This window comes from Denticeps clupeoides, chromosome 2, assembly GCF_900700375.1.
Source record: "Denticeps clupeoides chromosome 2, fDenClu1.1, whole genome shotgun sequence".
Classification (NCBI taxonomy): domain Eukaryota; kingdom Metazoa; phylum Chordata; class Actinopteri; order Clupeiformes; family Denticipitidae; genus Denticeps; species Denticeps clupeoides.
This window is the reverse complement of record NC_041708.1, coordinates 38,522,230-38,536,420: the sequence shown is the minus strand read 5'-3', so window position 1 is coordinate 38,536,420 and position 14,191 is coordinate 38,522,230. Positions and strand designations below refer to the sequence as shown.

General features: G+C 52.6%; 2 protein-coding genes across 3 annotated transcripts in view; both read left to right on the top strand.

Annotated features, from left to right (window-relative positions):
• The first annotated feature begins 92 nt into the window (after window positions 1-92).
• LOC114774957 (patched domain-containing protein 3-like) lies at window positions 93-3,805 on the top strand. Its single transcript, XM_028966435.1, has 4 exons — window positions 93-806; window positions 907-1,028; window positions 1,104-1,249; window positions 2,088-3,805. Exons 1-4 carry the CDS (start codon window positions 93-95, stop codon window positions 3,803-3,805), a joined length of 2,700 nt encoding a protein of 899 aa, XP_028822268.1.
• Window positions 3,806-4,743: 938 nt separating this feature from the next.
• Window positions 4,744-14,191, top strand: part of gpr158a (G protein-coupled receptor 158a) — a 39,516-nt gene continuing 30,068 nt past the window's right edge. For both annotated transcript variants that reach the window (XM_028969890.1, XM_028969891.1), the window contains exons 1-2: window positions 4,744-5,661; window positions 10,606-10,711. In XM_028969890.1, coding sequence (XP_028825723.1) covers window positions 4,958-5,661; window positions 10,606-10,711 — 810 coding nt within the window. In that variant the 5' untranslated portion in view covers window positions 4,744-4,957. The remainder of the gene's footprint in view (window positions 5,662-10,605; window positions 10,712-14,191) is intronic.

The following is a 14,191-nucleotide window of genomic DNA, read 5'->3' as shown; positions in this document are numbered from 1 at the left end:
AATAATTAACCCTCCGGTTTCCTCATTCCCGCGCGTGGACCTGCCCCCCGCGGGGGTTAAATAGAAGCCGGCGAGATAAGGTGGGGGACACCATGGCGCGCACCGACTGCGTCCAGAAGCCGCTGGCGCTGCTGTTCCACAAGCTGGGACACCTGGTCGGGTCCTATCCCGTCTGCTTCCTGACGGTCCCCGTTCTGCTCAGCGCTGGTCTGGGAGGGGGACTGTACCTCCTCGGGGACCGAGAAGACAACGACATCGAACGCCAGTTCACCCCGACCGCTGGCCGGTCAAAGGAGACCAGGAGGTTCGTCCAGGAGAACTTTCCACATGACGCCTCCATGTTCTCAGTCCAGCGGCTGGACACGGAGGGGATCTACGCTTCCATCATCATTACGTCTTCAGATGAGGACAACATTCTGAAAAAGACCACATTTGAGGAAATCGTTGACCTCAACGGTAAAATAAGGAGCATCTCTGTCACTTCTTCTGATAAGGTGTTTAAATACGAGGGGCTTTGCACCAGAACCAGAGCCGGCTGCCTGTCCAACGACATCTTAGACATCATCGAGCACCAGCCAGAGAAGATCGAGCAGGTCAACATCTCCTTTCCCGTGCATGAGGTCAGAGGTCGGCCAGCGTTCCTCGGCGCGGCGGTCGGAGGCGTCGACCGGTCGAAGACGCAGTCGCTCCGGAGCGCCCGGGCAGTCCGGCTCTTCTTCTTCCTGAAGGACACGGACATCTCCCGCCTGTGGCTGAGGACGTTCCACCACTGGATGTCCTCCAACAGAACCTACCAGCAAATCAGGGTGAGCGTTGCAGCCAGAAAAGATGAAGGAACCAACGAGCCAGTATCTTCAGAATGATTCTCGTCTACAACCTCAGTAGCTGCTTACTTGGTCTTCACAGGTGTCTCACTTCACGTCACTGTCCCGGCAGGAGGAGTTTGAGGAGCACACGCCTGATGGCATCCCATTGTTCTCCATCACTTACGCTCTGGTCATCGTCTTCTCCGTCATGTCCTGTCTGAGGTAAGCAGCAGCGATGCGGGGTGACGTGCGATGCGCCGCGAGGATCTCAAGCCAGACGTTTCTGCTGTGCCTCAGGCTGGAGAACGTGAGGAACAAGGTGTGGGTGGCGTCGGTCGGGGTTCTGTCTGCAGGACTGGCGGTGCTCTCCAGCTTCGGCCTCATGCTGTACATCGGAGTCCCTTTTGTCATAACTGTGGTCAACTCGCCGTTCCTCATACTTGGTAAGGACGACATTGTCCAGAGTGCCTTACAGTCAGTAGTTACAGGGACAGTCCCCCCCTGGAGACACTCAGGGTTAAATGTCTTGCTCAGGGACACAATGGTAGTAAGTGGGGTTTGAACCTGGGACTTTGTGGTCTTCATGTTTATACTGGAAGTTCAGAGGTTAGCGGCACATTGATGATAAAGTCCATGCACCATGGATGTACAGTACAGGCCAGGAGTCTGGACACCTTCTCATTCAATGTGTTTTCTTTATCTTCATGACCATTTACGTTGGTAGATTCTCACTGAAGGCATCAAAACTATGAATGAACACGTGTGGAGTTACGTACTTAACAAAAAAAGGTGAAATAAGTGAAAACATGTTTTATATTCTAGTTTCTTTGCTCTGGTTACTGCTTTACACACTCTTGGCATTCTCTCGATGAGCTTCAAGAGGTCGTCACCTGAAATGCTTCTCCAACAGTCTTGAAGGAGTTCCCATAGGTGTTTAGCACTTGTTGGTCCAGCTCACCCCAAACCATCTGGACTGGGTTCAGGTCCGGTGACTGTGGAGGTCAGGTCTCCACTTTTTGTTAAGTACAGAACTCCACATGTGTTCATTCATAGTTTTGATGCCTTCAGTGAGACTCTACCAACGTAAATGGTCCTGAAGATAAAGAAAACACGTCAAACGAGAAGGTGTCCAAACTTTACTTGATGCCACTCTGTGACTTTTTAGTTGGTGTTGCACCTAAATGCTTTGGAGCTCATGCAGGGATCCATTTGGTTTCATAACTTTTGTCCAGATGATGTATGGGCGTTAAACTGTGGCCTGAATTCTCTCGTACTTCTCAGGGATTGGTGTGGACGACATGTTCATCATGATCTCCAACTGGCAGCAGACGGCCGTGAGCGACCCGGTGCCAAAGCGAATGGCCGACACCTACAAAGAAGCAGCCATGTCCATCACCATCACCACGGTGACCGACATCATCGGCTTCTACGTCGGACTGATGACCGACTTCCGGTCGGTCCAGGCCTTCTGTCTCTACACCAGCACGTCCATTTTCTTCTGCTACCTCTACAACGTCACCTTCTTCGGCGCCTTCCTGGCCCTGAACGGTCGGAGGGAGGGCTCGAACCGGCACTGGCTGACCTGCGCGAAGGTCCCGACCGAAAGGCCGGCGGGCAGCTCCGCGACCTTCGCGCTCTGCTGCGTCGGAGGCGCGTTCGACGAAGCGACCGGGAGGGAAAAGGAGCAGCCTGTCAATCATTTCTTCAAACAGCATTATGGGCCGCTGCTGACCAAGCCATGGACCAAAGCGTGCGTCCTCGTCCTGTACGTGGGGTACCTGGCCGCCGCGCTCTACGGATGTCTCCACATTCAGGACGGGACCGACCTCAGGAATTTAGCTGCGGACGATTCGTATCTCATCAGCTACTATGAGGACGAGAAGAAACACTTCACCACCTTTGGCCCCACCGTGATGGTCATAGTGGGAGAGGAGTTTCCATACTGGGATCCCAACCGAACGTCACAACTCGCCGCCTGTTTAAACCGGTTTAAGGAGCTCAGTTTCGTCAGTCAGGACATCTTCTTCTCGTGGCTCGACATCTACCAAGAATTTTCACGGAAAATTGGATTTAACATAAACGATGAACACGATTTCATGAACAATTTATCCTTCTTTTTTAAAGTCTTCCCTGAGCTTCGGTTGGATGTTAATGTAACGGCCTCTAAAGTCCAAGCTTCTCGATTCTTCATCCAGACGATGGACGTGGCCAACGCTTCCATGGAAATCAAGGTGTTTAACGGGCTGAGGGACACGGCGAAGTCCTGTCCAGCGACCCGCCTGCTGGTTTATCACCCCGTCTTTGTCCTGTTCGATCAATATGACGTGATCAAGCTGAGCACCATCCAGAGCATCACCCTCACCGCCGCCGTGATGCTGCTCACCTCCCTCCTGCTTATTCCCAACCCCCTCTGCTCCCTCTGGGTCACCCTCTCCATCGGCTCGGTCATGACCGGGGTCACCGGTTTCATGGCTCTGTGGGAGGTCAACCTGGACACCATATCCATGATCATTCTGGTCGTGTGTGTGGGCTTCACTGTGGACTTCTCGGCCCACATCTCCTATGCGTTCGTGTCCAGCGAAAAAGAGACGGCCAATGAGAAGGTCACCGATGCTCTTTTCCACCTGGGCTACCCGGTGGTCCAGGGGGCCGTGTCCACCATTATTGGAGTGGTGGTGCTGGCCACCTCCAAGAACTACATCTACCGCACGGTTTTCAAGATCGTGTTCCTCGTCATGATGCTGGGACTCGTTCACAGCGTCACCTTCATTCCTGTCTTCCTCACCCTATTCTCCTGCGGCTCCACCAAATGCCAGAAAACACCAAACCATCTCGTCAGCCAGGGTCTTCAGGCACAAAAACACATTTTACTGAGCAGGAACGTTCTGATTTACGACAATCGAGCCGTCCTGACCGACACCATCAGTACACAGCAGACCTACGTGATCCAGTATGGTACAGCTCCCACGAGGGCGTGGCTGGACCCGGACTGCCCATGAAGTTCACATTTCAGAACCCGATCATGGAACTGGTGCCGTCTTGCTTTGACGTATCTTTGGTGATGAAATATCGCACAGAGAGTTTTATTTTGCAGCTCGCGGCCCCCGGCGACCCCTGTCACCGCCATCGCACGCCTGTCTTCCCCCAACGCGGGCGATCTGATCTGGGGAAGGCTGGCGAACCAGACGCTTCCGGGCTGCAGCGTGCATCTCTACTGCAGGCCGGAGCTGCTGCCGTCTTCAAGAACCAGCTTACCGTCCATTAAGCTGCTCGCACCCCTGCTATTTCAATAAAAACCTGCTGAAAATGAGACCTTGAGCTTCCGGTGTGCATTATTTCTTGTGTGTGAGCCAATGGAAGTGAAGTGATTGTCACATCAGCAGCACATCACAGCACACGGTGCACACAGTGAAATGTGTCCTCTGCATTTAACCCATCACCCTTGGTGAGCAGTGGGCACCATGACAGGCGCCCGGGGAGCAGTGTGTGGGGACGGTGCTTTGCTCAGTGGCACCTTGACGGATCGGGATTCGAACCGGCAACCTTCTGATTACGGGGCCGCTTCCTTAACCGAAGGGGTGCTGGCGAGGCGGTGACTCACTGCACCATCTTTCACGACTTCCGGTTCACGATTAATTCGCCAGGAAGGTGGAAATGTGGAGGAATGTGTGGTAGTTTCATAAATCTCGGGATCCTTATCGGTAAAGCAGCGGTTTCCAGCAGCAGGCTGCCGTTCCGCTCCTTCGCAGCCGCACCTATCGCGAGATTTCCGGGCGAGATGATCGACGGCCCGTGCGGCCATACGCGGCGCCGGGGAACCCGCGGGGAGCCAATGAGGCGCGGGAGGGGGCGGGCCTTGGTCCGGACGCGCTGCGCGCCGCGGCCGGAAGGGGGCGCAGCGCTCCGGGCTTCCTGCCGCGGCGTGCGTTGTGCAGGAGCCGCGCAGTCGGGGGAAGACGGAGAGCCGGAGACGCAGACGCTCCTGCGCGCCGATCACGTCACTTTTTATTTAAAAAATACTAATAAAAAGAGAGAATTTGGCGCGCCTCTGGTTTCATTCTAATTCTAATAATAATAATAATTATTATTCCTCGGCCGGCGCGGGAAATATCTACAGGTGAAAATGCGCCGCTGACTGCGCGCCGACGACGATGGAGACGCCGCTGCTCCGCCTGGCGCTGCTGCTGCTGCAGGCGGCCGGGCTCCTCGCAGCGAGCGGCGGACCGAACCGCCGCCCCGACGAGCGCCTGTCGCGCCCGGTCGCCGCCTTCCTGCGCTCCGGGGAGCCCTCCGCGCTGACGCACGCCAACTGCTCCCGCAGGTACGAGCTCCAGACCCCCGGCGGGACGCACGGAGCCGTGCGCGGCGTGCTGGACGCGGTGACGCACGCCGCCAACTTCCTCAACATGGTCCTCCAGGCCAACAGGTCCCGGGAGCGGAGCCTGCGGCCGGACGCGGAGTGGTACCACGCCTTGGTCCGGAGCGTCCTGGAGGGCGACGCCAGGATCCAGCGGGCCGCGGTGGCCCTGGGCCCGGACGCCGGCGTCTTCCTGCAGGCCACCAGGGAGGGCGGAGAGGTGGTCCTGCGGGACCACAGCGGGGGCCCCGACGCCGGCTGGTTCCACGACTTCAGGGGCAAGAAGAAGGGCCACTTCCAGCGGCGCGTGCAGAGCCACGACATCGAGTCGCTGGACGCGTCCCTCAAGGCAGGAGAGACCTTCGTCCTGGACAAGAGCCACGTCAGGTGGTCCTCGCCCTACCTGGAGTGCAGGAACGGCGTCCTGCTCCCACGCTGGCTGCTGACCTTATCTGCAGGCTTCTACGGCCTCAAAGCTCCCTCCGTCCCCGACTTCAGGTAAGAGGCCACCGGGGAGGCCGTGACGGTTTTTTAAGGCGCTGATGTGTGGCGAGCAGAGAAAAGCGAGTGTAATTCCATACGCGCACACACACACACACACACACACACACACACACACACACACACCTGCCTCAACACCCTTCATCCAGCATTAAACCAAGAAGAAGCACGCATATACACACACATATACACGTTGCCATGTTGTGAGAGATGAAGGGACCTGGACGACGTTGGTGACGTCTGGTGACGTCCTGGCTGCTAAAAATACCCACAGGGCGGGGTCCGCAGCCCGGTGACGGTGCGTGCATGTAGGCGCCGACCCGGTCCTCCGCCGTCTAGTGTTCCCACGTGTCACGGAGATCTGGATCGATATTCGTATGAAACCAGACCTCCCGCTTCAGTACTGATCACTTGGGCACAAAGTCGAGCAAACGACACCTGATGATGTCACGTGTGATGTCACCAGATCCACTTCACAGTTCTGTGTTCTGAGAGTCGTGGTTTTACCTGAAATGTAAAGAATTTACTTCTGGCTGAACCACACACACATACACACACCCATACACACACACACACACACACACACACACATACACGCATATACACACATATACACACACACATATACACACACATACACACATATACACACACATACACACACACACACACACACACACACACACATACACGCATATACACACACATACACACACACATACACACACGCACACACATATACACACACATACACACACACATACACACACGCACACACATATACACACACGCACACACACATATACACACCCATACACACACAAACACACACACACACATATACGCACACCCATACACACACACACACATACACGCATATACACACACATACACACACACACATACACGCATATACACACACATATACACACACACACACACACACATACACGCATATACACACACATATACACACACATACACACACACACACACATACACGCATATACACACACATACCACACACATACACACACGCACACACATATACACACACACATACACACACGCACACACATATACACACACCCATACACACGCGCACACACACGCACACACATACACGCATACACACACACACCCATACACACACACACATATACGCACACCCATACACACACACACACACCCATACACACACAAACACACACACATATACCCACACCCATACACACACATATACACACACGCACACACACATATACACACCCATACACACACAAACACACACACACATATACGCACACCCATACACACACACACACCCATACACACACAAACACACACACATATACGCACACACATATACGCACACACATACACACACGCACATATACACACACATACACACACGCACACATACACACACATATATACACACACCCATACACATACACACACGCATATACACACGCACACATACACACACGCACACACATATACACACACACTTACACACATACACACTCACACACACTCTGTGTCGGGAGGAAATAGCGGATCACCTGCCCGTCGATACGAATGATGAATAAATAATGAAAGACGGAGAGCGGCTGCCTCGGGCGAACGTTCTGGACGGTCCCCGTCCTGCTGGACGGTCCTCTATGGCCCGATACTACATCTCCGGGTCACGCCGTCATCATGGAAGAACGTTCATCTAGCCTCGATGCCATGACATGGTGACGGGACACCCGGTGGTGGCAGGGGACATATTTGTATTGTGGCTGTATTGTGAACGCTGCGTGTGACCACGTGGCGTGACGTCCGGGACCAGAACCGCTGAGCTGAATTTCCAGAACCATTTCCAGTGACATCTCTGTACGAGATTACTGAAGACGGTCCGGGATTAAAGTCCCCGAGGGGGGAGCTGCGTGATGGATATTAATATCGTGTTGTGTCTGACCATCGCCGTGGACGTCAACCTGGAGACGTGTCACCGGTGGCAGCTCGGATGTGTCACGTAACCCCGCATTTCACCTCGTTCCGGTACGAACTACCCACCGCGCCCTCTGAGTTGGCCTGGAATTATTTATGGCACCCAGAAGGTGAACTTTACAAAGGGGAGGAGCCTGTGATGATGAAGACCATGTAAACCCCCCCCCCCCCCCGTATCGAACAGATATTCCCGCTCCGGTTTTAACTAGTTTATCTGTATAAAAAGTTCCATTTAACGGCCAGCCATGTCACCCGCCTACCAGACCACCACCTGCAGCTCACCAACAAGACCGCGCCCACGGTGCAGTGGTGGCACAAACCGGGCGTGACGTGGCGAGGGATGTTCATGATAAATATGACCTGGACCCCAGGATCCAGTCTAGTTAAAACTGTGCATCTCACCATCAGCTGATGGTGGATTTTTTTACCGCCTGGTCCCCTGACGTGTGGTCCCCCCGGCCTGTCTACGGTCCTGCAGCGGCTAGAAATGGCGGTCGGTGTAAAGAGGGTTTTGGTCGTTCTGCTTCTCTGTTCAGACGGTCGGAGCCGGTATTTGTCCCCTTATGATGTCACGGTTACACGGTTACAACAATTGTTGCACCATACATTGTGGTTGGTGGACGGTGTTGATGACGTAATTTCAACTCCTATAGGCCGCTCTCCTCCTGGTCCCGCCTCTCTTCTCCTCATTTGCATATATAGCTACAGACGGTGAAACGGTGCATCCTGGGAAATCTCATTGTGGGACTGGATCAAAGTGGCTGTAATTCTGCACCAAGAGACGTCAGATACAGAATTATTACAGTTTATTGGTGTTCTACACGCTGCTGACTAATCAGGTAGTAGTGTGTGGTAGCCTAGTGTGTAACACACTCGCCTATAAACCAGAAGTCCCGGGTTCAAACCCCACTTACTACCATCCTGTCCCTGAGCAGGACACTTAACCCTGAGTGTCCCCAGGGGGGGACTGTCCCTGTAACTACTGACTGTAAGTCGCTCTGGAAAAGGACGTCTGGTAAATGCTGGAAATGTAATTCAGCCCAGCGGTCCCCGTAACACCGCGCTGACCCCACGGCATTGTGGGATTTCCCATGGTCCCCTGTTGTCAGTGGCAGCCTGCTGAAACAGCTGCTCCTGTCCCCTCGTGACCGGGTCCTGGGGATCCCCGGGGCTGCTCGACAATGACCTTGTGGGCGACACCCTCTGACCCAGCCCCGCCTTTCGTTATTCGGCGGCGCCGCGTACGCTGCTGTAATTATGCTAATTAGTTCCCTTTAACATGCAATTAGCGGCGAAGAACAGGATCGGGGGCGCGACCTCTGCACGTGGGAGGTCTGTCACGGCCGCTCCAGGTGACGACTGTGTCCCCGGACGGTGACCTTGGCGGAGCGGCGTTTCTGAATACCCACAATCCCCCAGCCCCGAACACGCCGCTAAATTTATCCCGAGCGGCTCGGGCGCCTCTTCAATTACAACGAGAGGCGAGTCGCTCGCGTCTGCAGATAAATCAAGAACGAGGGAGAAGGCAGAACGTGTGTGTGTGTGTGCGTGTGTGTCTGTGTGTGTGCGTGTGTGTCTGTGTGTGTGTGTGTGTGTGTGTGTGTTATGATGGGGATAAAAATAGAAGCAGGAAGAGAGTGAGGACGGCGGGCTTCAGATGGAATTCTTGCTGCTTCTCCTGCATGAGCTCATGTGAAGCTGGAGAAGATCTGTCTGTCTCTCTGTCCATTTTGTGTCCATTTTGTGCTGGACGGTTGTCCCAGTTGGCCCGGTGTGGCTTCATTTGTGCACCGTACGTCACGTTTGGCAGCAGGAAGACGTGACGTGTCCTGTGGTTCAGTGCTTGGCTGTGTGTGTGTGTGTGTGTGTGTGAGTGAGTGTTTCTTTAAAGAGGAAATGATTGGAGAGAACAAGCTGACATCAGGAAGCTTCCGGCAAGGCCACACTGGGAGTAATTAATAAGAGCAGGTGCATGTGGCTGTGAGAGAGAGAGAGAGAGAGAGAGAGCGAGAGAGCATATGTGACCCTCAGAAAAACAGTTTTGTCTCACCTCAGGAAAGAGCTTTTGCAAATGCAACTCATCTGCAGATCTGTAAATCACAATTTACATTTACATTTACAGCATTTACGCCCTTATCCAGAGCGACTTACAGTCAGTAGTTACAGGGACAGTCCCCCCCTGGAGACACTCAGGGTTAAGTGTCCTGCTCAGGGACACGATGGTAGTAAGTGGGGTTTGAACCTGGGTCTTCTGGTTCATAGGCGAGTGTGTTACCCGCTAGGCTACTACCCCCCCCCCATTTAGAACCTGCAATATTCTCTTTTTTACCTGTAAATCTCGACATTTTCAGATGTACTGAAGCTCTGGTCATGACCCCTGACCCTTTGACCTCTATGCTGCTGTTCTCTTAACCGAAGAAAAACAAAACAAAACGTAAAATAGAATAAATCGGCGCATGGAACTTTTGATGTGGGCTGTCTGTTGAAAGCTGATTGGCTACAGGCCAGTGGGCAGGGTCAGGACTGGTTCCCATGGCGATGCATCATGTTGAGAACAGTCAGGGACGTGGGCTCTTTTAAGAGATCCGCACGTGTGCAGAACGTTTCTCAGAACGTAGCTGGTTATTGAAGGTACGCCACGGTTCATCGCGGCATTAAGGGATCATTAAAGATCCTCCGTGTCCAGGCTGAACAACATTAATAATGAAAGCGATCATCATCCAGAGCTAAAAGTCCACTTAGGTCCAGGACAGGAGCTGCTGGGAAGTCCAGACTACATGTCCACACCGTCTCATGGCGTCAGGAACTAGAGAGTTGCAGATGGGGGAAAACAATTCTTTTTCTTTATTCATGATTCATTATTTCGATATGCAAATTATTTCGATATGCAAATTATTTAGATATGCGATGAACGTAAGCCTAAGTGGTATTTCTACATGTCCACAGGGGCGTGGTGCGCGTGGACGTGAGTCTCCAGAACGTGGACATTGACCAGTGCTCCAGCGAAGGCTGGTTCGCCGGGACCCACGGCTGCAACCTGACCAGCATGGAGGTGAGTGTGGACGCCTCCGGCCCAGGGGCTGGTCACCATCGCTCCATCCTGAGAGAAGGAATAGATTTTGAACAAGTGCTCCGGCCCGGAATGCTCCATAATGCATGCGGTGTAATGGACTTCACCGGCCCCTAAATAATGAAGCAGCCTGTCTGGTGATGGTGCGGAGCTGCTGAGGGGAAGTATTTCCTGTGATGAAATCGTATTATTCGGCCTGTCCTATTTTTAACGTTTCTCGTCTTGTCCCATTATCTTTATTATTCCGCACACACGTCCTATACAATCATTCATCTGGCTCGTCTTCTGCCCTGGGACATGGTTGGATAAAAGGGCTGAGCTGGCAGCAGCTATTAATGCCCCGTGCGGGGGTCCGGCCTCCACGTGCTGTTCGGGGGTCGGTGGAGGTCCGGCCAGGATTGGGACGAGCGGAACCGCCACGTTTGGCCTCGCCAGAGGAACCGGGGGGGGGAGGAGCCAGCAGGGAGGAAGCGGCGGAGCTATTTTAGGAGCAGCTCTCTCCACGGTGTCAGCATTGATCCACGCCGGCGAACTCACGCCGCCGCCTTTCTCTTCCCATCGATCTCTCGCCGCTATAATTGTCCCCGTTACGCTCGGCCCACAATAAACAAACAGGGACAGCAGTTCTGTGTGTGTGTGTGATTGTGCGTGCGTGTGTGTTTGTGTGTGTGTGTGGGGGGGTTTGTGTGTGTGATTGTGCGTGTGTGTGTGTGAGGGTGTGTGTTTGTGTGTGTGTGTGTGTGTGATTGTGCGTGTTTGTGTGTGTGTGGGGGGGGCTTTGTGTGTGTGTGTGATTGTGTGTGTGTGTGTGGGGGGGTGTGTGTTTGTGTGTGTTTGTGTGTGTGATTGTGCGTCTGTGTGTGGGGGGGGGTTTGTGTGTGTGTTTGTGTGTGTGTGTGTTTGTGTGTGTGATTGTGCGTCTGTGTGTGGGGGGGGGTTTGTGTGTGTGTGTGTGTTTGTGTGTATCGTTACCTTTACTACACAACATTTTACTGAACTGCTGCATTTTCATGCATGTCTTCCAGGCCCCTGGAATGCGTGTTGAACGTTGTAAAGTGAGGACTTGGTCGTTGTGCGACTTGTACGCTGCTGTCACGTGTGGAATTGTGGGAAATCGGGAGGTTATTAGCGGACGTCTGATTTCCCGGCTCTCCAACACAATATACGGCAATCAGGCCGCAGCGCCGTCCAATGGCGTGACCCGGCGAGGAAATGGTCCACCGACGCGTGCGTCCCTCACTCCGTCCAGGCATGTACCAGCGGGACGCCTCGCTCGGCTCCGGCTTCCGCTTCCCTCATTAGTCCAACTCGCCGTGGACGCAGATCCACGCCAATTATCTCCCTGCAGGCAGGGTGGAAAATGGCGGCTAGAGCGGATGGAACCACACCTGGACTAGGACGTTCTGCGATTTTCCTGATCTGCTGCAGTAATGAGCTGGATGAAGATGAAGTCGTTTCTCTAAGTGACGTTCTGTCTGGGTGTCCCTGTGTGTCTATTTCTGTTCCTCTTCCTCGTTCTCCCTCTGTCTGCTCAGCAGAAAGCCCATTCGTCTTCATTGAGCAGCGAGTTGTGTGTGTGTGTGTGTGTGTGTGTGTGTGAAGGCGCCCATGTGAGCATCATCCAAGTTTTCCTTCACTACAGAATCTACATTGATATTTTCAGCCCATTGTCTTCCTGTTACTGCTTCCTCCAGAACGGTGGCTTTACATAATGTCCTAAACCCCCTTATTATATATGAAATTTTAGAAGAGCTTCTTATCCGCTTCAATCCCATATTCAACCTTTCTGGAAACATTCAGGAGGACGATGAGACCTTTTGATCTCCTCCTCTCCAATTTTGTGGTCTTTATGCAGCCCCAGGAAAATCGACACAACTTATTTAGCCCAAAATCACATACAGTGTGTCTCACTGGGCTTTGACAGGCCCTACAGTTGACACCCCCACACTTGACCCTTCTGCACACAAGGAAAAACTAGTGAGAAACGTTGGGAAGGAGTGATAGACAGAGGGACGACCATGGTGTCAGTGCAGGGTTGGCAGTGATTTGTCCAAGAAACAATAGTTCAACAGGTGCAGTGGTAGGAAAGTCCATAGTGCAGTATAGCACATCTGGTCTACACTGCTTGTCCCATTATAATCCTATTAATGTCTTCTCCGCGTCTGGTGGAGATGTACAGTTGTGTGTCATCTGGAAGTGAAAAGTGAAAGTGATTGTCATTGTGATACACAGCAGCACAGCACAACGAAATGTGTCCTCTGTATTTAACAGTCACCCTTGGTGAGCAGTGAGCAGCCATGACAGGCGTCCGGGCAGCAGTGTGTGGGGACGGTACTCTGCTCAGTGGCACTTTGGTGGTTCGGGATTCGATTGCGGGTCCACTTCCTTACCCACTAGGCCACCATAGCCCCTTATCTGCATAATAGTGGTAGTATCAACTATGTCTCCAAATTGTGTTTCCAAGTGGAAGCATATACAGAGAGAACAGTATTGTTCTTAGTATGGATCCTTGGGGTACTCCATATTTAACCAATGATTTTTCCAAACATTCACCATTGGTATGGATATTGACAGGTGTATCGACCCTGTTCAATATGAAGCAAACCATTTAAGTGCACAGCTTCTGTGTTCAGTAGAATGCCGTGATCAACAGTATCATATGCAGCGCTGAGATCACGTAGAAGGAAGTATGGAAATGAAGTCATGTCTGATGACAACTCTGGCAGGGCTGTTCCATGCTGTGGTGTGGTCTGAAGCCTGACTGGACTGTATGCGAGAGCTGTTGTGCTAGAGCTTTTTGTAGGAGTTTCGAGATTGGGCAGTAATTTCACATTTAAATGAATTTTGGATGAATTGCTCCTTTAATTAAAGCCGAAGGAACACTAAAAAAGAATGAAACGTCGCTGTGACGGTAGCGTGTGTGTTTACTGGAAAAGTAAGCAGTCGGGTGAAGGTCCAGTTAAGAATAAAATGACATTTTAGTATCCGTTCTTATCCTGTTTAAGAAAGTGTCAAGAGCATCATGGGCTGGTAATATCCTAGCAGGTAACACACTCGAACCATCATTGAACCAGAAGACCCAGGTTCAAACCCCACTTACTACCATCGTGTCCCTGAGAAGGAGACTTGAGGTCATTTACAGGTCTAGAACGTCAGCAGACGTCCAGTTTAAACGTATGACCTGTCATATTTGTCAATTTATAATAATTTTTGGGTCCCTGATTCTGCTTCTCCGGCAGCCCCGGAACATGTCTGGGGATCTTCTGCTGTATTTCTCCATGCGGTGTTATAATCGCGGTGAATCTGCCAGCAGCGTCTCTGCAGACTCGCCGTGGGAAGGAAAGTGGATTTCATCACAGATCCCTTCCTCCTCCATCCTTTTATCCCACTTGTGATGCAAGAACAGAAATAATTCCGAGCCCAGGCCGTCGTACAGGACGTGTGAGGACCTTTCCAAACATC